Source organism: Hippopotamus amphibius, chromosome 5 (genome assembly GCF_030028045.1).
Source record: "Hippopotamus amphibius kiboko isolate mHipAmp2 chromosome 5, mHipAmp2.hap2, whole genome shotgun sequence".
Taxonomy (NCBI): Eukaryota; Metazoa; Chordata; class Mammalia; order Artiodactyla; family Hippopotamidae; genus Hippopotamus; species Hippopotamus amphibius.
Window position 1 is genome coordinate 25,695,082 of NC_080190.1, and position 27,528 is coordinate 25,722,609.

Below are 27,528 nucleotides of genomic sequence, written 5' to 3' on the forward strand. Positions count from 1 at the left end.
CCTGCTTCTCTGACTGCCCAGAACACATTTATTCAGCACACTTGACACTCAGCACACAGCCAAGTGCTGTGGGTGCTCTCAAGAAGCCACACGTGGTAAGATAAAGTAGCAGATATGTGGGTAGGAAAGTAGATTCTAAGGGACTCAAAAGAAAGAGAAGAGACAATGCTGGGCTAGGGTGTTCAAGAAAGTCTCTGGAAGAAACCTGAACATATGTCCTGAAAGTGGTTAGGAGGAGAGAAGAGGGAATTCCAGAATGGGATGTGGTGTAAGTAAAGGCAGGGCTGTTGGGAAGTGAGGCAGCGGCCTCGCTAGAACAAAATCTATGGAAGCATCTGCTCTGCTTGGAATTTCCTAGTTTCCATCTGTGAAGTGAGTACTAACCTCTGCAGAGACAGAGTGGAGGCCACCCAAGAAACCACTCAAAGCTTCCAGTGGAGAAATTCCTTGGTTATGAATAAGTCATGAGCTGTTCATCTGGGTTGAGCCCAAATCCACCTGTCAACTTCAGCAGATTACTCATTTTATTAAAAACTCAGTTTCCCTATCTTCAAAAGAGAAAAGAATAATAGTATCTGCTTTATGAGTTTTGGGAGACACTTGGATGAGATAACTGAGCACAAAACAAGCAGATGTTTCCCTGAAATGAATGTCACAGCTTGTTAACAATTTTTAGCACAGGTTTCCCATCTAAGGGATGGATGTCCTGCTTTGTAAGAATGGATTAAAAAGGTAAGAGCTCTTCAATCTTAACAAATAAAACTAAGAAGGAATGTAATTTTTTTAAAATGAAGATTAGCAGATTTGATTATTTACAAAATATGAAACTCCTACTTTATGAAAAGCAAAACTATAATAACAGGAAAAAAACAGAACAGGGGAAATGTTGGTATCAGACTCAGCAATGCTCTCAGTTTATATATTATATTAAAAATGTATATTACACACAAGCTTTAAATGACACATTAGGCCATCTCGACTTAACTGATATTTATAGGACATTCCATCCAAAAACAACAGAATACACCTTCTTCTCAAGTGCACACAGAACATTTTCCAGGATAGATCACATCTTGGGTCACAAATCAAACCTCAGCAAATTCAAGAAAATTGAAATCATATCAAGCATCTTCTTAGACCACAACGCCATGAGACTAGATATCAATTACAGGAAAAAAACTGCAAAAAGTACAAACACATGGAGGCTAAACAATTCACTCTTAAACAACCAAGAAATCACTAAAGAAATCAAAGAGGAAATCAAAAAATATCTGGAAACAAATGACAACAAAAACACAACAACCCAAAACCTATGGGATGCAGCAAAAGCAGTTCTAAGAGGGAAGTTTATAGCAATACAGTCCTACCTTAAGAAACAAGAAAATTATCAAACAAACAACCTAACCTTACACCTCAAACAATTAGAAAAAGAAGAACAAAGAAACCCCAAAGTGAGCAGAAGGAAAGAAATCATAAAGATCAGAGCAGAAATAAATGAAAAAGAAAGGAAAGAAACCATAAGAAAAATAAATAAAACTAAAAGCTGGTTCTTTGAGAAGATTAACAAAATTGATAAACCATTAGCCAGACTCATCAAGAAAAAAAGGGAGAAGATGCAAATCAACAGAAATAGAAATGAAAAAGAAGTAACAACAGACACCTCAGAAATACAAAAGATCATGAGAGCCTACTACTAGCAACTATATGCCAATCAATTGGATAACCTGGAAGAAATGGATACATTCTTAGAAAAATACAATCTTCCAAGACTGAACCAGGAAGAAACAAAAACTATGAACAGACCAATCACAAGTACGGAAATTGAGGCAGTGATTAAAAATCTCCCAACACACAAAAGCCCAGGACCAGGTGGATTCACAGGCAAATTCTATCAAACATTTAGAGAAGAGCTAACACCTATCCTTCCCAAACTCTTCCAAAATATTGCAGAAGGCGGAACACTCCCAAACTCATTCTATGAGGCCACCATCACCTGGATACCAAAACCAGGCAAAGATGTCACAAAAAAAGAAAATTACAGACCAATATCACTGATGAATATAGATGCAAAAATCCTCAACAAAATACTAGCTAACAGAATCCAACAGCACATTAAAAAATCATACACCATGATCAAGTGGGGTTTATCCCTGGGATGCAAGGATTCTTCAATATATGCAAATCAATCAACGTGATACATCATATTAACAAATTGAAGGATAAAAACCATATGATCATCTCAATAGATGCAGAAAAAGCTTTTGACAAAGTTCAACATCCATTTATGATAAAAGCTCTCCAGAAAATGGGCATAGAAAGAAATTACCTCAACATAATAAAAGCCAGATATGAGAAACCAAAAGCCAACATTGTTCTCAATGGAGAAAAACTGGAAGAATTCCCTCTAAGAACAGGAACAAGACAAGGGTGTCCACTCTCACCACTGTTATTCAACATAGTTTTGGAAGTGTTAGCCACAGCAATCAGAGAAGAAAAAGAAATTAAAGGAATCCAAATTGGAAAAGAAGAAGTAAAATTGTCACTCTTTGCAGATGACATGATATTATATATAGAAAACCCTAAAGACTCTACCAGAAAACTGCTAGCACTCATTGATGAGTTTAGTAAAGTAGCAGGATACAAAATTAATGCACAGAAATCTCTTGCATTCCTATACACTAACAATGGAAGAGCAGAAAGAGAAATTAAGGAAACTCTCCCATTCACCATTGCAACCAAAAGAATAAAATACCTAGGAATAAACCTGCCTAAGGAGGCAAAAGATCTGTATGCAGAAAACTTTAAGACATTGATGAAAGAAATCAAAGATGACACAAACAGATGGAGGGACATACCATGTTCCTGGATTGGAAGAATCAACATCGTGAAAATGACTGTACTACCCAAAGCAATTTACAGATTCAATGCAATCCCGATCAAATTACCAATGACATTTTTCACAGAACTAGAGCAAGAAATCTTACGATTTGTATGGAAACGCAAAAGACCCCGAATAGCCAAAGCAATCTTGAGAAGGAAAAATGGAGTTGGTGGAATCAGGCTTCCTGACTTCAAACTATACTCCAAGGCCATAGTGATCAAGACAGTATGGTACTGGCACAAAAATAGAATGGAAGATCAATGGAATAGAATAGAGAACTCAGAAGTAAGCCCAAACACATATGGGCACCTTATCTTTGACAAAGGAGGCACGAGTATACAATGGAAAAAAGACAGCCTCTTCCATAAGTGGTGCTGGGAAAATTGGACAGCAACATGTCAAAGAATGAAATTAGAACACTTCCTAACACCATACACAAAAATAAACTCCAAATGGATTAAAGACCTACATGTAAGGCCAGACACTATAAAACTCCTAGAGGAAAACATAGGCAGAACACTCTATGACATCCATCAAAGCAAGATCCTTTTGGACCCACCTCCTAGAATCATGGAAATAAAATCAAGAATAAACAAATGGGACCTCATGAAACTTAAAAGCTTTTGCACAGCAAAAGAAACCATAAACAAGACTAGAAGGCAACCCTCAGAATGGGAAAAAAGAGTTGCCTCTGAAACAACAGACAAAGGATTAACCTCCAAAATATACAAGCAGCTCATGCAGCTTAATACCAAAAAAGCAAATAACCCAATCCACAAATGGGCAGAAGACCTAAATAGACATGTCTCCAAAGAAGACATACAGATGGCCAACACACACATGAAAAGATGCTCAACATCACTAATCATCAGAGACATGCAAGGCAAAGCCACAATGAGGTATCACCTCACACCAATCAGAATGGCCATCATCACAAAATCTGGAAACAACAAATGTTGGAGAGGATGTGAAGAAAAGGGAACTCTCCTGCACTGTTGGTGGGAATGTAAGTTGGTACAGCCACTATGGAAAACAATTTGGAGGTTCCTTCAAAAGCTACAAATAGAACTACCATATGATCCAGTAATCCCACTACTGGGCATATACCCAAAGAAAACCATAATCCCAAAAGAAACATGTACCATAATATTTATTGCAGCACTATTTACAATAGCCAGGACATGGAAGCAACCAAAATGCCCATCAACAAATGAATGGATAAAGAAGATGTGGCATATATATACAATGGAATATTACTCAGCTATAAAAAGGGATGAGATGGAGCTATATGTAATGAGGTGGATAGACCTAGAGTGTGTCATACAGAGTGAAGTAAGTCAGAAAGAGAGGGACAAATATCGTATGCTAACTCACATATACGGAATCTAAAAATGGTACTGATGAACTCAGTGATAAGAACAAGGACGCAGATGCAGAGAATGGACTGGAGAACTCGAGGTTTGGGAGGGGGCAGGGGGTGAAGGGGAAGCTGAGACGAAGCAAGAGAGTAGCACAGACATATATATACTACCAACTGTAAAATAGATAGCCAGTGGGAAGTTGTTGTATAACAAAGGGAGTTCAACTCGAGGATGGAAGATGCCTTAGAGGACTGGGATGGGGAGGGTGGGGGGGACTCAAGGGAGGGTGGGGGGGCAGTCGAGGGAGGGAGGGAATACGGGGATATGTGTATAAAAACAGATGATTGAACTTGGTGTACCCCCCAGAAAATAATAAATAAAATTAATTTAAAAAAATGTATAAATGATAAGGAAACAAGTCACCAATATATAAACATACAAAATGCATGAAAAGAAAAATGCACATAAGGAGTTATAAGCAGACAACAAAGAAAATATGTTCCATTCACAATAATACAAAACCAGTAATAAAAAATTTAACAAAATTTCAATGATAGTAGATCTTTAAAGCATTCATCAAATGATGGCATACTCCTGCTTAAAGCCTTTCAGGTGTCTCCTATGTGCCCAAAGTAAAACCCAACATGTTTTAAATGGCTGACCAGACACCACAGGTGCACCTCTTGCCACCTCCCCACATCTTACAAACCACTCCCCCCTCACTCACTGGCTTACTTTGACTCCTTGTAAAGGGAAGCTCCCACCCACCACAGGATCTTTGCACAGGGCTGCCTGGAATATTTCCCCTTCTCTCCTCTTCAATGCCTTAGCTCCTGGTTAATTCTGCCTCATCCTTCAGCCCCCACTGTGGGCGCTTCCCAGATGTTATGGGTTGACTTGCATCCCCCACAAAGATTCATGTATTCAAGTCCTCTCCCCAGTACCTCAAAACGTGACCTTATTTGGAAACAAGTTTGTCACAGATGTAATTAGTTAAGATGAGGTCATACATGAGTGGGGTGGGGGAGCTAATCAAATATGACTGGTGTCCTTATAAAAAGGGGAAATTTGGATGCAGACACGAACACAGGGAGAAGGCCATGTTAACATGAAGGCAGGGATGGGGTGATGCTTCCACAAGCCAAGGAGCACCAAAGATTGCCAGCAAATCACAGAAACTAGGGGAGAGGCATGGAACAGAGTCTCCCTCACAGCTCTCAGAAGGAACCAATGCTGCCCACAGCCTGATCATAGACTTCCAGCCTCCAGAACTGTGAGGCAATAAATTTCTGTGGTTCAAACCACCTAGTTTGCAGTATTGTTTATAGCAGCCCTAGGAAACGGTACACCTAGGAAAGCCCTCCATGAGCCTCCCACTGGGGGAGCTCCTGCCCTCTCATTGCCTCTCACCGACTGTGGAGAGTCCTGGGTCCCCGTCTGCCTCCACGCTGGAGGGAAGCAGGAAAGGAACAGGCAGTGGGCCTGTTTGCTCCCCCTCCATCCGTGGGATCTAGCAAGTGGGAGCGCTCCACAAGTATCTGCTGACAGGGTCTGGGAAACATGGGAATAAGTCCTGGCAGGCAGGAGACAGGACTGGAGCCTTGAGGGATTAGGACAAAAGGCAGAGCGGTCCAGGAACTAAAGCGAACACTCACAGAGCACGTGTGCTGTGAGCCAGCACTCTTCCAAACACATTACCACTAGTAACTCAGGGCGTCTCTCAGCTGCCGGGTGAGGTAGGTACTGTCATCACTCCTACCTCAGAAATGATGAAGTGCGGCCCAGAGAAGTTACTACCCAAAGCTCACAGCTGGGAAGTGGCAAAGCTGAGATTCGAACCCCAGCAGTATGCATTAGAGTCTGTGCTTTTAACCTCTCTCTACAGTGATTCTCAAGAACATATAGGCCAGCAGGTACAAGTAACAGGTAAGACAGGTACAGAACAGGTAAGCTTCTGCTCAACAAGTCCTTCAGGGGTCATTAAAAGAATTGTGGAGATGAGACCTATTTCAAACCTTTACATAAGAAGGGAAGAGACCAGACCCTCCCTTGTTCCTACCCTTGACAATTCCATCATGTCATGCCCTGGGGTGGAGGAGCCAGAGGTATAATCCAGTAGGAATTTCATGTAGTCTTGCACCAAGGTCTTGCATGAAGAGCATTATAAATCTTAGACTGGTTGAAACTCCAATAGCAACTTCCAACCTCAGTCAGGTCTTCCTTAGTGACTGTCTAGAGTAGGATTAAATGCACAGGCTCTAGTATCCAAGTGTCTGGATTCAAATCCCAGCTCTTCTACCACCTACTAAGTGCATGGCCTTGGGTAAGTCATTTAACTCTCTGGCCCTGAGATTCCTCAGCTATAAAATGCAGATGAGAGCAGTCTTTACCTAATTGATTTTTTATAAGGCTGAGTTAAAGCATATGTAAAGCACTTCAATTAGTGCCTGACACATAGTTAGTGCTCAATAAGTGTGAGCAGCTACTATTATTGGTGTGATTGGTATTGTTTCATTTTATCAGTTCAGATGGGCCTGTATATGCTCAGTCAGCAGGGGACATGTATGTTCTTCTTGGAGTCTAGGGATACATCATTTTCCAGAATCTTATTACCCAAGTCTTATTCTAATGATTTTACAATAATTTTGGGTATACTAATGACCCTAAAGCATATAAATGCATATGTGCAGAATTCATATACCACACACATATATACACACTGCAAACTGTGATAACTTTTCTCTTTAAATTTTGGAGGTTTCTTTTCCAGCATAAGAGTTGCAGAAATGCACCTTTTTTGTAACCAACTGAACAAGTATGCTGAGTCTTAAAATTTCTCCTCTAGAAGTCTATCCTAAAAAAAAAAATCTAAAATGCAGACAAAAACAAAGATTTATGTATCTAGATATTCATGGCAACATTTTTAAATAGTAAAAAACTGTAAGATAATCTAAATCTCTAAAAATAGAGGAATGAATACAGTTAAGTAAATTACAGAACAGCAATACAATACACTATTATGCAAACATTAAAATTATGTTTGTAAAACATTTTGAATAACAGAAAAATGCTTAGTCAAATGCTGTATGAAAAGAAACAAAATTGTTTATACAAGAGAGTCACAATTATGTAAAACTGTATAGGTAAAAAATGTATAGTTATATATGCTGAAACAATGGTTTTAAATAGGATTATAGACGGTGGCTACTTTTTTACAGCACTCTTCATTTTTTAAGATTTGTAAAGTATTTTTATTAATGAAACTATTGCATAAAAATTTAAATATGCAAAAAAAGAAAAAATCTTAGAAGCTTAGGAAATGTATTGTTTTTTCCTTGCTGGGCAGATAAAATCTTGTACAACATCTCAGTTTTCAAGTCCTAGAGAATTCAGGCAGATGTGTTTAAAGGCAATGCCAATATAAGGTATCAGAGTAAATCAGAATTTGGTCCAATTCCAAATTCTTTTCAGTTTGCTTTGTTACTATTCTGTCTTCCATATTCCCAAAGTGAGGAATGAAATGGAATAATCTTAGGAAATCATTCACTTCATCTGTCCTCTGCCCCATGCTTCTAGAATTTCTGGAAGTTTCTGGTTTCCCTCAAGCAAGGGGATTTTGAATTTCAGCTTCCTGCCTTCCTCATTCCTGACCCATTAAATAACATTAGATCATTGGACATTCTACAAAGGTAGGCAAATAAATAAGCACAGAAGCAAACACACAAATGGGTTGGTGGATGGATGGATGGATGGATAGACAGACAGACAGAGGTAAAAAGCAATAAGAATGTCACAACAGTCTCAGAACTGATCCTTCCTGCCTACAATTTTTTCCCACACTAAATCACCCCTTCTAAATACATCTTTCCAAAACACAGCTATAACCCCAAAATTTATTAATTGATACATGATATACAAACAAGTAAATTCTGACATCAAAGACAAAGTGTTGGGGGAGAAAGTAAAAGTGTAGAGTTTTTGTATGTGATCATTAAGTTGTTATCAGCTTAAAATAAGCTGCTATAACTATAAAAAGTTTAATGCAAACCTCATGGTAACCACAAAGGAAAAAACCTATAATGGATACAAAAAAGATAAAGACAAAATAATCAAAGTATATCACTACAATTAATTATCAAATAAGAAAAGACAGCAAGAGAGGAAGAGAAAAACAAAAGAACTACAAAACAGACAGAAAACCATTAAGAAAATGGCAAAAGTGACTTTTTACTTATTAATGATTAATTTAAATGTATTAAATTCACCAACAAAAAGATACACAATAGCTAAATAAATTTTTTAAAAAAGGAAAGAAACAAGGCCTAACTATATGCTATCTACAAGAGATTGACTTTAGATTTAGGGACACATACAGGGTGAATGTGAAGGGATGTAAAAAGATATTCCATGCAAATGGTAACAAAAACAGAGCAGAGGTGGCTAAATTTATATCAGTCAAAACTGTTACAAGAGAAAGAGAAGATCATTACATAGTTACATAAAAGAATCAATTTGATAAGAAGATATAAAAATTATAAATATATATGCACTCAACATCAGGTCACCTAAATATATAAAGCAATATGAACAGGTCTGAAGGGATAAATAGTAGTAAAAAAAATAGGATGCAATTTCAATACCCTACTTTCAATAATTGATAGATTATCCAGACAAAATCAATAACAAAATAGCAGACTTGAACTACACTACAGACCAAATGAACCTAACAGACATACATAGAACATTCCACCCTACAACAATGGAATAAAACTAGAAATCAATAACAAAAGGAAAGCTGAAAATTCACAAATACACGAAAATTAAACAATACACATTTAAACAACCAATGGGTCACAGAATAAAGCAAAAGAGAAATTAGAACATGTCTCAAGACCAATGAAAACACAACATATCAAAACTTGTGAAATGAAGCAAAAGCAGCAGTACGAGGGAAGTTTATAGTGATAAGTGTCTGTATTAAAAAAGAAGAAAGCTCTTAAACAATCTTGCATTACACCTTAAGGAACTAGAAAAATGAAAAGAAAAAAAATTAAGCCCAAAGTTGGTAGAAGGAAGGAAACAATAACATTTACAGCAGAGTTGAATTTTTTAAAAAAATAGAAAAACAGTTGAAAAATTGACAAAACCAAATTAGTTTTATGAAAAGATTTTTAAAATCAACATATCTTTAGCAAAGAAAAAAAAAGAGAAGTCTCAAATAAAATCTGAAATGGAAAAGAAAACATTACAACTGATATCATAGAAATAAAAAAGATCATAAGGGACTCCTATTAGCGATCATATATCAACAAACTGGAAAACCTAGAACAAATGGATAAATTTCAAGAACCAAATGACCTACCAAGACTGAATCAGGAAGAAATAGAAAGCCTGAACATCCAATAACAAATGGGGAGATTGAATCAATAACTAAAGAACTTCCAACAAAGAAAAACCCCAGATCAGACTGCTTGATGAGTAAATTCTACCAAACCTTAAAATATCCTCCCAACAACAACAGCACAAAAGGAACACCTGCAAATTCATTTTATAAGGCCAGCATCACCCTGGTTACAAAGCCAGACAAAGACACCTCAAAAAAAGAAAACTACAGTCCAATATCCCTGATGAACATGGATGTAAAAATCATCAGCAAGATATTATCAAACATAATTCAACAAAACATTAAAAGGATCATATACTATAATCAAGCTGGATTTTCTTCCTGGGATACAAGTATGATTCAAACACATCCAAATCAATCAATCTGATACACCACATTAAAGGAATGAAGGGTAAAAATCATATGATCATTTCAATAAATGCAGAAAAAGCACTTGGCAAAATTCAACAACTTTTCAGGGGAAAAAAAAAAACTCTCAACAAATTAGATATAGAAGAAATTTACCTTAACACAAGAAAGGCCATATATGAAAAACCTACAGTTAACATGTAGGTGAACAATTTTTCAATGGTGAAAAATTGAAAACTTTTCCTCTAAGAGATGGAGCAAGATTAGGACGCCACTCTGACCACTACTATTCAATATAGTACTGGAAGTCATAGCCAGAGCAATTAGGAAAAAACAAATGAATCAATAAAATGCACTCAAATTGGAAATGAAGAAGTAAAATTATCTAAAGTGCAGATGACATAATGTTATGTAAGATATGGATAGGGGATTAAGAGATACAAACTACGTATAAAATAAGCTACAAGGATATACTGTACAGCACAGGGAATATAGCCAATATTTTATAAAAACTGTAAGTGAGGTAAAATCTATAAAAATATTGAATCATTATGTTGTGCACCTGAAACTAATATAATATTGTTACTCAACTATACTTCAATTTTAAAAAACCCTAAAGAATTTTTTGAAAGTTAAAACTAATAAAATCAGAAAAGTTGCTGAATACAAAGTCAACATACAAAAATTAATGTATTTCTGTACACTAGCAATGAACTATCCACAAAGAAAATTATCAATACAATCCCATTTATAAAAGCATCACAAAAATAAAATACTTAGGAATAAACTTAACCAAGGAGGTAAAAGGCCTATATACCGAAAACTATAAAACACTGAAAGAAAAATTGAAGCAAATGCCAATAAATGCAATAACAGCCATGTTCACAGTTTGGAAGAATTAATATTGTTAAAATGTCCATACTACTCAAAATGATCTACAGATTTGATGCAATCCCTATCAAAACCCCAATGGCATTTTACACAGAAATAAAAAAAATTCTAAAGTTAATACAATCATAAAAGTCTCTGAACACCCAATGCAATTTTAAGCAAAAAGAACAAAGTTGAAAGTAACATACTTCTTGATTTCAAAATATATTACAAAGCTACAGTATTCAAAACAATACGTACTGGCATAAAAACAGACACATACACCAGTGGATTAGAATAGAGAGTCCAGAAATAAACCCACATATATACAGTCAACTGATCTTTGACAAATGTGTCAAAAACACACAATGAGGAAATGATTCTCTCCAACAAATGGTATTGAGAAAACTAGATATTCACATGCAAAAGAATGAAATTGGACCCTTTCTTATACCATATCCCCCCCCCCCCCAAAAATCAACTCAAAATGGATTAAAAACTTACATGTAAGACCTAACATCATAAAACTCCTGGAAGAATATAATAGGTGAAAACTTCTTGACATTGGCCTTGGCAATGATTTATTGGATATATCACCAAAAGCACAAGCAACAAAAGCAAAAGTAGACAACTGGGATTATATCAAACCAAAAAGCTTCTGCACAGCAAAAGAAACAATCAACAAGACGAAAAGGGAACCTACAGAATGGGTGAAAATATTTTCAAACCACATATCAGCATGATAAAGGCTTGATATTCAAAACATAAGGAACTCCTACAGCTCAATAACACCCCCCCCTCAAAAAAAAAGCCCAATTTAAACATAGGTAAAGGAACTGAATAGATATTTCTCCAAAGAAGATATACAAATGGCCAACAGATATATTAAAAGATGCTCAACATTACTAATCACCATGGGAATGCAAGTCAAAACCATAATGAAATAGCACCTCACACCTGTTAGGATGGCTAGTAACAAAAAGACAAGAAATAAAAAAGGCCTGTGAGAATGTAGAGAAAAGGGAATACCTGTACACTGTTAGTTGGAATGCAAACAGCTATAGCCACTATGGGAAAGAGTATGAAGGTTCCTCAAAAATTTAAAAATAGAACTTCCATATGTCCAACAATACCACTTCTGGGTACATATCCAAAGGAATTGAAAGGATCAAATCAAAGAGGTATCTGTACTCCCAAGTTCATTGCAGCATTATTCACAACCATTAAGACGTAGGCACAAGCTAAATGCCGATCAATAAATGAATGGATTTAAAAATGTGACACTTTGTACCCTTTGTAGAATGAGATATTATTCAGCCTTAATAAAGATGGAAACCCTGCCATCTGCAACAACATGAATGAAACTGGAAGATGTTATGTTATGTGAAATAAGCTAGACACAGAAGGATAAATACTACATGTTACTATATTTACATGAGGAATCTAAACAAACTCATAGAAGCAGAGAGTACATTGGTGACTGTCAAGAACTGGTGGTGGGGAAGGGAAATGGGGAGTTATTAGTCAAAGGGTACAAAGTTTCTGTTATACAAGATGATTATGTTGTACAAATCTACTCTACATCATAGAACTATAGCTAACAATACGGTACTGCATACTTAAAAGTTTGCTAAGAGTGTAGATCTTATGTTAAATGTTCTCATGACAAAAAAAATAAAAATAAAGAGAACAGTAGGAAATTTTCAGAGGTTATTGATATGTTTATGGCATAGATTGCGGTGATGGTTTCATGGATATATACTTATCTCCAAATCCATCAGGTTGTATACATTAAATATGTCCAGATTTTTTTATTTTAATCACACCTCATCAAGTGGTTTTCTAAAAAATAGGTAAAAGACACTAACAGACATTTTACCAAAGAAAATATACAGATGGGGAAAAAAAGCATATGAAGAATTGTACAACATAATTAGCTATCATAATAATCTCACTGCACATCTACTGAAATGGCTAAAACCAGCTGTTGTGGTCCCTGGAAATGTAAAGAGTAGAGTCATGGCATTCCATGGTCCCTGGAGATGCCTAGGATTTTGTTGTTCCTGGGGTTTTGTTGTTATCTCTTCCTCCAAACGTTGAGCTATACCAGTGGCCTAACAAATCCTATGTGTTGCCCAAGTGAGTGATGATCTCTGTTGCTTGTAACCAAAAATTATGAATAGAAAGCCTTCCAAAGTTACCTGAAAACCATTCCCCATGTGTTGTGCTCTTTGATCTTCAGGAAGCCTAGCTTTCCAGCTGCCAAGTCACCCTCACAGAGTTTATCTCAACACAACTCCATGGAGAGCAGCACCTATGACCATTCTTCTGCAGCACCACTCTCTAAAATCAATGTTAATTGCCCAGTTAAACAAGCCTGATGCTGGCAGAATGTGAGCTAATTAGTAAATGCCAAAGCTCATTCCAATTACTAACCTTTATGGTTGTCATTTATGAAGACAAGGGTGCAGCTATGTATTTTTGCATGAATGACTATGCTTGTCATTCTGAGTCAGCCTTAAGGAAAATGGGTAAGTAGGCAAGGTGCTACGCTGGAGGGAAGATTCCCCAAAATAAGTTTTCATGGACCTTTCAGAAATAAAAATGGCCATGAAGTCTCTTAGGTCAGTGGTTATACCAAAATCAAGTGGGGAGCTCCTTAAAACCATAAGTTCGTAGGTCTTGGTCCCAGAAATTGATTCAGTAGGTTTGGAACAAGGCCCAGGAAACTGGCTTTTCTTATATTTCTCTGATGATTTTCATGATCCACCAGAATTGAAAATCACTTAGGCAAATATCCAAGGAAACTCATTCCTAGTCCCTTGGGCATAGATCTCTTATGAAATATGAACGGTTGCTGAGCTGGAAAGGCCAGGAAAGAGTGATTACTAATATAAGAGCAAGAACATGAGGCTGCTGAGAACTGGGAGACCTAGACCTGGGTACCAGATCTGAAGTGACTGACCACCAACCTACTCAAGAAATTAGTTTATCCATCTGTAAAATGGAATGTTTAATTACACAGGCCGCCCATTCCTCCTAGGAATATGACACAAGCCATGCATTCATGTGAGCAATAACTACAAATATTATACCAATTTAAGATGTTAGTGCCATTGGAAGGAAGATCTTTTAAAAGATAAACTCTATGTATTGCCTTTTAACACTTTAGCTTTAATTTGGGCACAAACCACTTGGAAGCAAAAGTAAGCGGTGAAATGTTTCCTTTATAAGTTCAGTGATTTCTGAAAAGAAACCTCACAGACATGTAACATAAAGAAGAGGTCTTTTTACCAGTTTATGACTCCCCAAATAAAGTCTAGGATAGTGGTCTTCATGGGGGGAGTTGTCAGAAGCCTCCTAATGACATTTACAGTCTATGTCCAATAAAGTAATTGGCCACCAAAGGATGATAAAGTAACTATGAAAGCTTGACTACCTAATCTTTATAGTCATTATCTATATAAGCAGGAATGGAGTATGTAAAAATCCACTCTCCCATAAACCTGGAAATAGATAGGCTCTGTGTGAACTGACATTTTTCCCGATTTTTTTTTTTTCTGGCTTCAAACCACATTCCAGAGGCCCACCTATCATAGTTTTATACATGTGTACATCTGGAAGGGAAATAAATGAAGGCTTGACCTTAGAGAGTCAGGAAATGCATCCATTTATAAATGTTATTTTAGAAGGAACTGTCTGATCCTGTTTACTTATTAACTTCATTAGAAGGCTAATGAATCTACTGCTGAGAAAATGAGAGGGAGTCAGGGTGTTGAGAGGGATGGGCAGAAGTTCACACCCTTTCTCCAAATGCGGGGTTATTTACGATTGTGATAAAACGGCACCGCATTTGGAAGGAAGGGAAAACAACATAAAATAACAATCAACAGACCCAATCCATACGAAAGGATTACGTTCTCTCAGCCACTGGACAAAAATCAAGATTTATACATGTCAGGGTAGAAGAAAAAAGACGGGGCCATAAAAAGAAACCTCTTTCCCATAATAAACAGGAAAACATTAAATCTGCGAAGCAGCTCTGTTTCTCCAGTGCTCGCATTGCTCTATTCTCTAGCAAAGTAAGATGTCTGAGGTCTCGATATTTAGGACAAACTCCTTTCTCATTCTCTTTTTTGGGGGAGCAAAGAGTTTCATAGATTGAATGATGTTCTTTACGTGCAGTGAACTTAAGTAGTTAGGACAGGTATTCTGGCTGACACCTACCCATTGGCTACTATCCATCCATGAACAGCACATTAGTTTTCCTTAAAGAGGGTGGCTGTGTTCACAAGCGGGGCTATTAGCTCATAAAAGGTATCTGTTGGGCATCACAAAACCTGTGTGTGTTTCCTGTTTGACTTCCCAGGCTGGTAGTGTCTGTGGACTTGGAGTTGAAAGGGACTTGAGATCACTTCATCTAATACCTTTATTTATGAGGAAACAGAAGGGCAGCATAAGTAATTCAATTAATTAGCAACGGAGATCGGCCTAGAACCCAAGCTTCCTCTGAGCGCAGTGGCTCCTAATGCTACATAAAAGTCAGAACTAACCATGGAGCTTTTAAAAGTATGCATGCTGAGTAACACCCAGCCTTACCAAATTGGAATCTCTTGATTAGGGTCCAGGAATCTAGATTTTTAACACAATCCACAAGTAATTCTGAGCATATACCAAATCCGAGAAACATGGATGACCCCATCCTGCCTTCCATGTTAATTACTTGGGAGGTAACAAGGGTCTTGAATGGGTTTACCTCCCCAAATACTTGCATTAGAAAGAAAATAACCAGCAATGGATGAGTTAACTCAACACTGCACTAGAAGAACTTAAGTCAAATTGTGCTTTGCATCCTACACCCAAAATCAGCAGCAGCTGCAGCTGATGTAGAAAAACCAAGAAATATATTAAACTTTCCCTTTTGCCAAGCACAGATGAGTATCTAAAGGAGAAGACATACAGATGGCAAACAACACATGAAAAGATGTTCAACACCACTAATTATTAGAGAAATGCAGATCAAAACTACAATGAGGTATCACCTCACACCGGTCAGAATGGCCATCATAAAAAAATCTACAAAAAATAAATGCTGGAGAAGGTGTGGAGAAAAGGCAACCCTTTTGCACTGTGGGTGGGAATGTAAATTAATGCAGCCACTATGGAGAACAGTATGGAGGTTCCTTAAAAAACTAAAAATAGAACTGTCATAAGACACAGCAGTCCCACTACTGGGCATGTATCCAGAGAAAATCATAATTCAAAAGTCACATGCACCCTGATGTTCACTGCAGCACTATCCACAATAGCCAAGACAAGGAAGCAACCTAAATGTCCATCAACAGAGGAATGGATAAAAAAGATGTGGTGTATATATATATATATATATACACAATGGAATATTACTCAGCCATAAACAGGAACAAAATTGGGTCATTTGTAGAGACATGGATGGACCTAGAGACTGTCATACAGAGTGAAATAAGTCAGAAAGAGAAAAACAAATATGTGTTAATGCATATAAGTGAAATCTAGAAAAATGGTATAGATGATCTTATTTACAAAGCACAAATAGAGCCTCAGACACAGAGAACAAATGTATGGATACTAAGGGGGAAAGGGGGGATGAATTGGGAGATTGGGATTGACATATATACAATATCAATACTATGTATAAAATAGGTATGTAATAAGAACCTACTGTATAGCACAGGGAACTCTAATCAATGCTCTGTGGTGACCTAAATGGGAAGGAAATCCAAAAAAAGAGGGTATACATGTATAGCTGATTCACTTTTCTGTACAATAGAAACTAACAAACATAAAGCAACTATACTCCAATAAAAAATAATTTAAAAAAAAAGAAGACTCTGGAACATTCTCTCGATAGAAATGTATCATTTCCAGGCACCACCTGCTTAGGACTCTAGGTGTGTTCTGCACCCCACCCTCCTAAAGATATCAGCATAACTGTCCTCTGGAGCCTGGTAGAAGCTGCTGGGCTATGAGGATATGGGCCTATGAACAAATAATAACTATTACATTAGATAACTAGACAGTAGGCACTTGCATTCCATGCATTATCTCACTGAATCCTCACAAAGCTCCCATGAGATAGGTCTTACTGTCATCCCACTATATGGATAAGTAAACCGAGGCCTAGAGAAATGAGAACATTGCTTAAGGTGGTACAGTTAGCAATGATTCATATCCAGGCAATTTGAATTCAGAACCCACTCCTTTAACCACTACATATACTCAATCCCACCTGTTACCAGGTGTTTCTGAGAACTATGGGAACTACTAGTTCTCATGTGAAACAGTCTTTCCTCTTAAAAGTTTCACATCCTAATGGAGACATAAGATGTTTTATATTAAACAGCACACAAAATATATGAGCCACATTGATCATTTCTCTAATTCATTCCTAGAATTTCTTTGCATCCTCATGGAATAAGGTGTGATAATAATAAAAATATGAGTATTTCTACAGTAAGGCCACTATTCACAGAATGCCATGTGTTTTGCATATACCTATATATACTTGCATATGCCTGACACTGTTTCCTGTATGCATTAATCTTGTCTTTCAACTGAACTAAACATTCCTCGAGGATAGAAATCACAACATACTTATTCTGCATCTCCCAGCAATGAGCTCAGGGCTGCTTACATAATGAATACTCAATTATATCTGTTCAATTGAATGTCCTGTGGCCAATTCAGGAGTTTTCACCAGATTGCAAATAGAAGAAAGCAAATAGAAGAGAGAGGATTTCGCCACCTATACCCGCCCAGCCTTCGGGACTTCACCTACGAAGAACCTAGCAAATACGATGGAAAGCTTTTCATTAACAGCCTAGTCAAAAAAAAAAAAAAATGTCATTTCAATATGCAGTTTTGTTTCCATGAATTTACTCAGATTCAGCAGGAACTCCACTAAGGAATTTGGGTGAACAGCTGTAGAGGGAGGGAAGCACATAAATAAATCATGAATGTCATTAAAATTTGTAAACTAATAACTTCTGGGAAGTCAGCAATTATTATCAGGGTGTTCTTGGCAAACAAAAAAATTAATAAATCCAAAGGTCTCCACTTTCTATTTTAAAAAAAAAACAACAAAACAGCAACCTCCAGAAAGGTCACTGACAGAACAATTAGAGGAGGAAATAAATAGTCCAGACAACAGCTTGCAGACCAGATGAAAAGTCACAGGATTCCCCAGTGGCAGGGGAATGAGACATCTCAATACACGGAAAGCAACAGGACAAGGCAGGGCTGGGCTGGGCTTGGTCTGGGGCCATTGGAACTTCACTTGTTCTTTTAGCTTTTATTTAGCGCAGCCCAAGTGATGGGCATCGTAGATCCAGAAACAGGAAGGGCACACGGTCCTTGCTCTCAAGAGGTTCCCAGGCTGGGACCAAATCACCAACACAGCGTAGGGATGTGACATTAGTGGTAAGCAGAGGACAAGTACCCAATCCAGGGAGGAGGGTCAGGGAAGGTATCCAGGAGGATGTGCCCAGGAAGTGGGCACATAAATACCCTAAATATGAAGCCCCCTTGCTCTGTGGGCCCTGAGGCCAGGCATACAAGAGGAAAGGCTGAGAAGCCTCACTGCTTTTCCAAGAGCAAAATGTCTCCCACACTGCCAGGCTGGGGGTGGGTGAAATGGAGCAAGGGGGAAGGTGGTGGGGAGCTGAGGTGACATACAATGCAGGGGGACCATCTACTGCAAAGGATTACTGGTTCCTTAGACAACTGCAAATGTGTTTAGCTGTGTGAGGACCCCTAATCCAATAGGAATTCCAGGAGAAAGCTTGTGTGGAGACCTCACACCTGATCAGAAGCCGGCCATTCAGACCTTGCTAGAGACTAGTGCTTGGGATAGACAGCCAGAAGCTGGGGACTGCTTGCCAGCTCATCTACCTCCAGAACATGGGACCTTAAGAACAATTTTTTGAAGGGAGGACAATGTGCTTGTTTGTCAGTCTAAGTGTTAATGTTTAAGACATATAGAAATGAGTTCAAGAAGCGATTTGCCAGTTCCCACCGTGACTTATGTTCAAAACTAAAGACTCAAAAACCTCAAGCAGTGAATTAAGCGACCTTTTTATAGGTACCAAGTTCAAAGAAAAGTGGCACCCATGCTCCCGAATTAAGGACCACAAATGCCACCAAACTTGGCAGAGGTGCACACACACCCATGTGTCCTGAGGGGCATGAAGATGGCACCAAAGCATATGCCACAGAAATGAGCAAGAACGTGACTCAGCCTTTGAGTCCACAATGCCGGCACACCCTATAACAATGGCCTATTTGCAGTTGGGAATGGAGGAGACGTGAAAAAGTGGACTGTCTCAAAACAGACTCACAGACTTACAGAACAGACTTGTGGTTGCCAAGGGGAAGGAGGGGTGGGAGAAAGGTAGAGCGGGATTTGGGTTTAGCAGATGCAAACTATTATATAGAGAATGGACAAACAACAAGGTCCTACTATATAGCACGGGGAACCATATTCAATATGCTGAGATTAACCATAGTAGAAAAGAATATGAAAAAGGATATATATATATATATACATACACATATATATATATGAATCATTTTGCTGTACATTAGAAATTAACAGAACAGCGTAAATCAACTATACTTCAATTTTAGAAAAGAAAAATTAAAAAAAGAAGAGGGCAGTCTCTATCCAGCTCCAGGGTTTCCATTTAGGGGATGTGAGAGTTTACAGAAGGAGACCAGGAGCCAGGGAGCACTCAATCTCAGGCTTCTAATACAGGAAACTCAGGCAAAGTGTCCTCCTCTCCCTGAACTCACATTCTTATCCCTGAAACAATAAGCTTCTGGGGCTCAAGGAAAATGTTTGCTATGATCCTTTCTCACCCCAAGTCTCTTTGCGGGTCTAGGGTCTACCGCCATGATTATTTCAGAATTACCAAGTATCACAGTTCAAAGACCTAAAAGTTCTGGTGATGCCTCTTCTATTTCAGTGGACAGATTTCCACAGCCTTCCTTTCCTTTTAGATCATCAGACTTTTAATATGGATCAGGTCAGCCCTTGACACTGCACATATTGCAAGTACCATAACATTCTCAAATAATTTCCTTCCAGAACAGGTACAATTTTTTACCTTGTGTCCTTTGATAAAACAGACATGCATTTCTATGGTGAAAAAAAAGTTACCCCCCAAATGAACTGACAATATTTGAAAGAGGTTATTAGACCTCCACTAGGCACTATGGTAGCTGCTATCCGTATTTAACTAATATTAAACACTCAGAATGTGGCTAGTCCAAACTGAGGTATGCCCTTAAGAGTGAAATACACATTGGATTTCAAAGACTTACTACAAAAAAACACTAATGCAAAATAGCCCATTAATAATTTTTATTGATTGTCTATTGAAATGATAGTCCTATATAACTCGGTTAAGGAAAATTTATTAATAAAATTAATCTCCACTGTTTCTTTTCACATTATTGACTGCTGAGAAATTACGTGCCTCCCATATATTTCTAATCAGACAGTGCTGGACTAGAGAGCACCCATCTCAATTGCAGAAGGAATATTTTAGCCTATAAGTTGAAATCCCAGCCCAACCACTCAAGCAATTTTCCCACTCTGGGAGTTTCTCCCTCTCCCACTTGCCACGTCATCCCATTCTCCTACCCATTTAAAAAAAAAAAAAAAAAAAAAAAGGATCTCTTATTCTGGAGAAGTCCATGAATCCAATCTCACCCAGCATCAGGGCAAGTTGTTCAAACTCTGTAATGCTCAATGTTCCCATCTGTAAATTGAGGCCAGTAATAGCTGACTCTCAAGTTTCTTGCAAAAGATAGAACAAGACATCTCAGATAAAGGAACTAGCAGAGAGAAGCAGCTCAGTTACTCATGGACTATATGATGACAATTAACTCTCCTTGAGCATTTCCCAGGCACAGGTGCTGCATGTCAGGTATTATTCTAGGCAGTTTACGTATTTTATTTCAATGAGACCTCACAATGGCTTTATGTGGTAGGCGTGAGTATAATCCTCATTGTACAGATAAGAAAATGGAGACACAGAGAGGTGAAAAAATGTGTTCAAGGTCACTCAGTGGCTCAGTGGAGGAGCGTGGACTTGTATCAAGGACATCAGTCCCAGAGCTTTCACTTTTAAACACTTTGATGAGGAGGAAACCCCTCGACCTTGACTCACCTCGCCTCCTTGGGTCATGCTTCTATAAAACGTAATAGAGTCGGTCTCCAGGATCACTCCTGATGGGCGCGCAACCTCCATGCTTGACACACTATGGACTGAAAACACCCTGAAAGTGAAGCCCTGGGTCTTTTTAAAAAGCCAGTCCCCAACCTCATTAATTCTATAAGCTTGACATCCTATATATAAAATGCCCTTTGACTAAAGGATGCCAACAGATGGTTGGGCTAAATGACCAATTTATGCAACCTTCCTTGTGATTGGTGGAGAGAAAACATTTTGACCACCCCCCATATAATGGCACCTAGGAGCTCCAGCAAAAGTGTCACAAGGGTGCACGCTGCTGCTTCACTATAGAATGCCTTTAAACAGTCTTTTGTCTATTTAAAAGTAGACACCTTCTGAATTATTAATTCAGTGAGCCAAACAGTTATGTCACACTGTAACCTGGCAGGGAGTGTCATCTTGTCATGACAGCTGCTGCTCCAGGCATCTCTGCCGTACAGAAAATTGAAGAAGAATCACCAAATTCAATTTCAACTTGGTTAAGCATGTTGGACCGAATCACAAAAATGAAAGGGTGTGTGTTTAATTTAGTTCCTTTTCTCTGCTCACTGTATTAGTAAGGAAGATCATAGTGCTCTAGGCTCTAACTGTAAAATACATCATTAACACTATAGAAAGGAGGATGAGGGCACAGATCTCTAGGGGATGAGTAGGAGGACAATAAAAAGTAAGAAGTCACCCTGTGAGGCCCAGGAAGTGGGAAAATTCCCACAAAGTTTAGGGAGCAGTCTCCTTCCTCAATCACACTCCCTGAAGGGGTTCCTAAGCTGGGCTTTATCAGAGCTGTGAACTCTCTGAATCACAACACATAAACACATCCACATAACATTTATCCAGGGGGAAACCCTATAATATCCACCAGTTTTCAAATCCCTGAAAGGTCACACCATATGTACTCTGTTATCTATAATCTATGCTCTGAGTAACCGTCCTTGGTTTGACCTCTTCTGTGAACTTGATGAGTTCCCCCCACCCTCCCTACCCTGTCCAACACCCACTTGCTTCCCCTGCCTTGTTCCTGGCCCCCTTATCTCCTGCAGCCCAGCCTTGCCTGGCCTTTGCCCTGCCCAAGGGCAATTTTCTACTTTCCACTTGTCAGATTGCATCCTGCTCATGATTCCCACACCAGCTCAGGGAATCTTGTCTACAAAAGAACATCTTTGAGGGGACTTCCCCGGTGGTTAAGAATCCGCCTGCCAATGCAGGGGACACAGGTTCCATCCCTGGTCCGGGAAAATCCCACATGCCGTGGAGCAACTAAGCCCATGCACCACAACTACTGAGCCTGTGCTCTAGAGCCCATGAGCCACAACTACCGAGCCCATGTGCTGCAACTACTGAAGGCCACGTACCTAGAGCCTGTGCTCTGCAACAAGAAAAGCCACTGTAAAGAGAAGCATGCACAGGGCAACAAAGAGTAGCCCCTACTCACCGCAACTAGAGGAAGCCTGCGGGCACCAATGAAAACCCAATGCAGCGAATTAATTAATTCATTAATTTTTAAAAAAGAACATCTTTGACTAAGTAGCCATTGCTATTCCAATACCCCCCAATCAGCACAAGAAACAACATTATAAATCACTCTTCTCCCCTCCCTGTTCCCTGCCATCACCCCTGAAGATCTGTGAAGATTCCTAGATAGTGCAGAATACATCCCTTTGGTGCCCTACAATTTCCATCCCGTGAATCCCTGCGTTAGTGGCTCCTTACAAACAAAACTATACAAACACACAGGGTTATAATAATCATTAATTATTATGATTAACTGAGTACTTCCCACATGCGAGCAATTGTCCTAAGTGTTTGTACATTTAATATTTCATTTAATCCTTACAACCCATCCATGAATTTATTCATCACGCAAACATTTATTAAGTACCTCCTGTGTGCCAGATGCTGTTCTAGGTGTTGAGGATACAGCACTGAATTAAAATGGAAAAATTCTCTCTCTCTACAAGCTTAGATGTTACCAGGTGTAGGCAGAATATAAATAAGTCAATAAGTAAATCCTTAGCAGCTAGTGGGTGATAAGTACTAAGGAGGAAAATGCAGCCAAGTGATGGAACGCCACGTGCTAAGGCAAGGGCCTCACTGATGAGGTAAGCAAAGAGGAGGGAAGTGAGGGCATGCCCTGCTCCCCAGGAGAGAGCCAAGTGTAAGGGCTCCGGGGAGGGGTTGGCTTGTTGGAGGAACAGCAAGGACACTGTGGCTGGAGCAAAGGCAGGATCTGTACTATCTCCAATTTACATTCAGGGAAACTGAGACTTAAGAGAGTGAAGTGGGTTGAATGGCAGCTCCCCCTCCAAATATGTCCTAACCTCCAGAACCTGCAATAGGACCATCTTCAACAAAGGGTCCTTGCAGATGTAAGGATCTGGAAATGAGAGCACCCTGGATTCTCCAGCTGGGCCCTAACTCCAATGGCAAGTGTTCTTCTAAGGGACAGAAGGGGAGGAGACACCGACACAGAGGAGAAGATGGTGAAGGCAGACAGTAGAGTAACGCAGCCCCAAGGAACACCGACAGACACCAGACGTTGGAAGAGGCGAGGAAGGATTCTCCCAAGAGCCTCGAGAGGGAGCATGGCCCTGAAGATGCCTTGATTTCAGACTTCCAGCCTCCAGAAGGGGAGAGAATACATTTCTGCTGTTTGAAACCACCCAGTCTGTGGTCCTTGATTATAGCAGCCCTGGGAAGCTGACCCAGAGAGGTTAGGTAAAGTGCCCGAAGCCACAGAGCTCTTTGGGTGGACAGGCTGGGATGTGAATCCTGGCAAAGGGACATCATGGTGCCCTTAGGGCCACTTGACCATCTGCTGTCTTTGACACACACTAGTGAATATACTGGCTCTTATGACTGTGGGGTACACACGCTGTCACTTACAGGCCTCCAGCATCAAGCATCTGACCTCAGCTCCGTGGCTTTGCCTGGTCCACCTTTAGAACTACCAAACCTTTCCTAAAACATGGGCTGCCAGGTACAGCTGTTTCCCATTGTAAGGATGGGATTTTCTGGTTTGTTTTACTATTTGCACCAAGCAGACAGCACCGGAGTCAGGCTTAAAGGATCACCACAGTATCACTGTGATAGGGCCTGAGGGGACGGTTTCTGAGGCTCTGATTCTCTAGGAGTCCCACATGAGTGGAAATAGGCATGCTTTCATCTACGAGAGGCACCCTGGTTACTTATACCTCTGCCAATTTTCACCGAGCAGAAAAATTAGGTTTTGGACATCCTGTGCAGATGGAGGCAGGCCTCCCCTGATATGAGCAAGTAACCCCTAAATATTTAACAGACGCTATGACTGCTCCCCTCCCTGGGAGGGAGGCTCTGGCTGCCTATCTGCAAACAGGTCAGATGAAGAAGCAGCCAGGCATGCAGATACTCATGTCCCAGACCGCTCTGCTCCAAGACCCCACGAGACCCTCAGGACAGGCGCTAGGATGAAGACACAGCCAAGCGAATGGCGTTTTGTGACAGTGTTCTCCCCAGGGTTTACAAATGGCAGAACCAACGGAATAGATGCACAGCCCTCTTGAGGCCCATGGAGGTAATAAGCATAGAACATGAAGCACCGACTCAGAGTGGCTGATGAAACTTGCCCTGTGTGACTGCCAGCAGCACGGCTGTGACCATGAACTTGCATGTAAGGAGGCATATGGAAGAGTGTGTGTGCAGCGTCCCCTCTCCAGAGAAATTGCCATGTTCACAGCTTCCTTAAAGCCCCCTCTGACTTAATCCACCCCCATCCTTTGGCCTGTCGCAGCCTCCCACTGGGGCTGATTTATGAGGCAGGCACATGGATACAGAGGTTCACAAAAATGCCGTCATTTGTCTTAAAGCCTCAACCAAAAAAAAGGAATATTTTAGAATGAAAACAAGTTCCAATATACAATATTAATATATGTGTCTTCACACCAGTGTAGTTGTAAAATATATATTTTAATATTATTTTATGGGGGAAAAAGCCCACGAAGGCTTGGGATCACAAAAGTCATCACCAGGGCCTGATTCCCACTTGTGTCTATTCCCAGACTCACAGGCTTCTCAAGAAGCACAGCATCTTACAGGTATGAAGGACAAGACACAATCTCTGGGCTGAGACTCACGCCAAGGCCAGCATCCCTCCTACAGCAGATTCCCTTATCCACAGTCTCCACTTTTGCCAGGCATATGCTCTGATCTCTCTACCCACACTTGTGTTTGTCCAGTCAAAGGAGACACTGCAAGAACACAGAAGTAACCACAGTGCCAAGGAGAATATGTGACAGACTCCACAGCAGATCAGCAGAGAGCTAAGGACTTCGCAGATGCAGGCCATCAGTGCCACCCAGGGCATTAAAGAGGCCATCCAGGAGGAGGCCCATCCTCTGGTCCTTTCAAAACACGTTCTCCAACTGCTTAGCTGGCGTTCCTCGTGTGAGCCAAAACCAAGTAGCTAGTTAAGAATCTCTAACCCACTTACCTCCAAAGTGAGCTCTCCGTCACGCTTCCCAAGTTGAAGTCATACAGCTTCGTCAGGATAAGTATAACCTGAGGGGGGGTGAGGAGGAGGGCAGAGGAGAGGAACAAAGGAGGGGAGAAAACGAAGCCGACTTTAGTTTGTGTAACAATATACAGTGCATTTCAAATCACCCAGAAGAGGGCTGAGTATTTATCCATTGAGTTGAGGGGTATTATAAGATCAAGCAAGGGGAAAAAATTATTAACTTAATGCTCCCCCGTAGCTGGTAGCATTTATTTTAATCCCAACCATGCTTTGCATTTGAAATAAAAGATGTTAACAGGAATTAACTGAGTATCGACAGTTGTTTCTCCACATCTGTCCTCCTTCAAGGTCAGGCACAGGCCGGATGGCTCTGTTCACTTGTATGGCTACCCAGAGATCAGAGGATGGGCTTGCCTTTGATCTGCAGATGGCTCTGACTTATAGATGTGGACTTAAAAGGGTAAGAACGAACTGGGCCTGATTCTGTTGGTCTACAGAGGGGTTCAAAGAGATTTCATGTTCCCATCACAGGGCCTCACAGCCATAAATACTTGAATGACAGGCAAGTCCAGTCCCCAACACCCTCTGATGTCACCTGCCTTCTACTGTGTCCCATCCATAGAGTAAGCAAGGCCATTAGACTCCACTGGACTCCAGGACCACTTTCTGACTCCAGCTGAAACTAAGAAACCCAGAAGGAAGCTGTACGTGTCAAAGAGCTGGTCAGCCTGTAATAGGGTTAGCAGTTTTCTGAAATGATCTTCCATTGGCCAGGCTGGTTCCAGGCCCTTTGAACTTCTCCAGCAGAGAACTTGGATTTCAAACACTTCCCTGCCTGCCCCTCATGTTCCTGGACAGTGGCTTAGGCACAACCCCATATCTACAAGGATGCTAAGCACATGCACCTGAATCACTTTTAATCAAAACACAGGTGCCTAATATACAGAGCCTGCTGGCACGCGTGGTAATCCAGTTACACATAATTGTGTTTATCTAAATTTAATGCACAACTCATTTCACTTTTCTCAGCTCCTTCCCATTCCACAATTTGACTTCCTCCAGTTCATTTGCACAGCAGCCATTAAACTCTTTCTGAGATAATGAATTTCTGCTACCAAGATGGAAGTTTCCCGTTCTAGGTATCCATTTAAGACTAAAGAAAAATAATCGGCCATTATACTGAACATTTTTATGGCATTCAACCAACGACAAAACAGTCACTTTGAGATTTATTCTCAACCAGCACCCCATGGGGTCGGTCAGCACTGTTTCCATCTCTTTTATGTAAACTAAGAAAAAATTAGAGGCAAGGATATGACCCATTTGGGGTCAAAGAGAGTCCCTGAAAAAGTCAATTTGGAACCTTCAATTTCTTTGCAGGGCCATGGCTGGAGGGTTCTTAGGTCTCCTCTCAGATTGTGTCCTGTGATGGGGAGTAGTAGGTTGGCAAGAAACAGCCAACCCAAGAAGAACATAGAACAGTAGAATTAGGTACCAAAGTACCAAGCTACCTGTCCTAGCTTAGCACAACAGCAAGGAGCGTGTATCCTATGCAAAGCAGCATTCTCCATGGTCACTCAGTGGTCCATGCCTTTCCCGTTAATAGCAAGTTTCCTCATTTGTTAAATTCAGGGGCTAATGAAGACAAGACTGTCCACACCTCCTCCAACCAAATGCCTAACAATGTGCCAATAGTCACTATGTAAAAACATGGTTGGCTATGTGCAGACCATCCCAAATTCTGGACAAAGAAACTCAAAGCTATGCTCTTCTAGAAACAGGTCAGAACACCCATCTAGAGTCTGCAGGAGCAAGTCAGACTACTTCATTGTCTCCCAACCTCAAGCCTGAGAGGGACATCGAACAATCTCCAAAAAAGTGCAAAATCCACAAAGAAA

At 39.9% G+C, this 27,528-nt stretch overlaps 1 protein-coding gene across 1 annotated transcript in view; it reads right to left on the reverse strand.

Moving 5' to 3' along the window:
• SORCS3 (sortilin related VPS10 domain containing receptor 3) overlaps window positions 1-27,528 on the reverse strand; it is a 569,211-nt gene that overhangs the window by 372,395 nt on the left and 169,288 nt on the right. Inside the window, exon 2 of the mRNA XM_057735333.1 lies at window positions 25,607-25,674. Within this exon, the coding sequence (XP_057591316.1) occupies window positions 25,607-25,674 (68 nt within the window). The remainder of the gene's footprint in view (window positions 1-25,606; window positions 25,675-27,528) is intronic.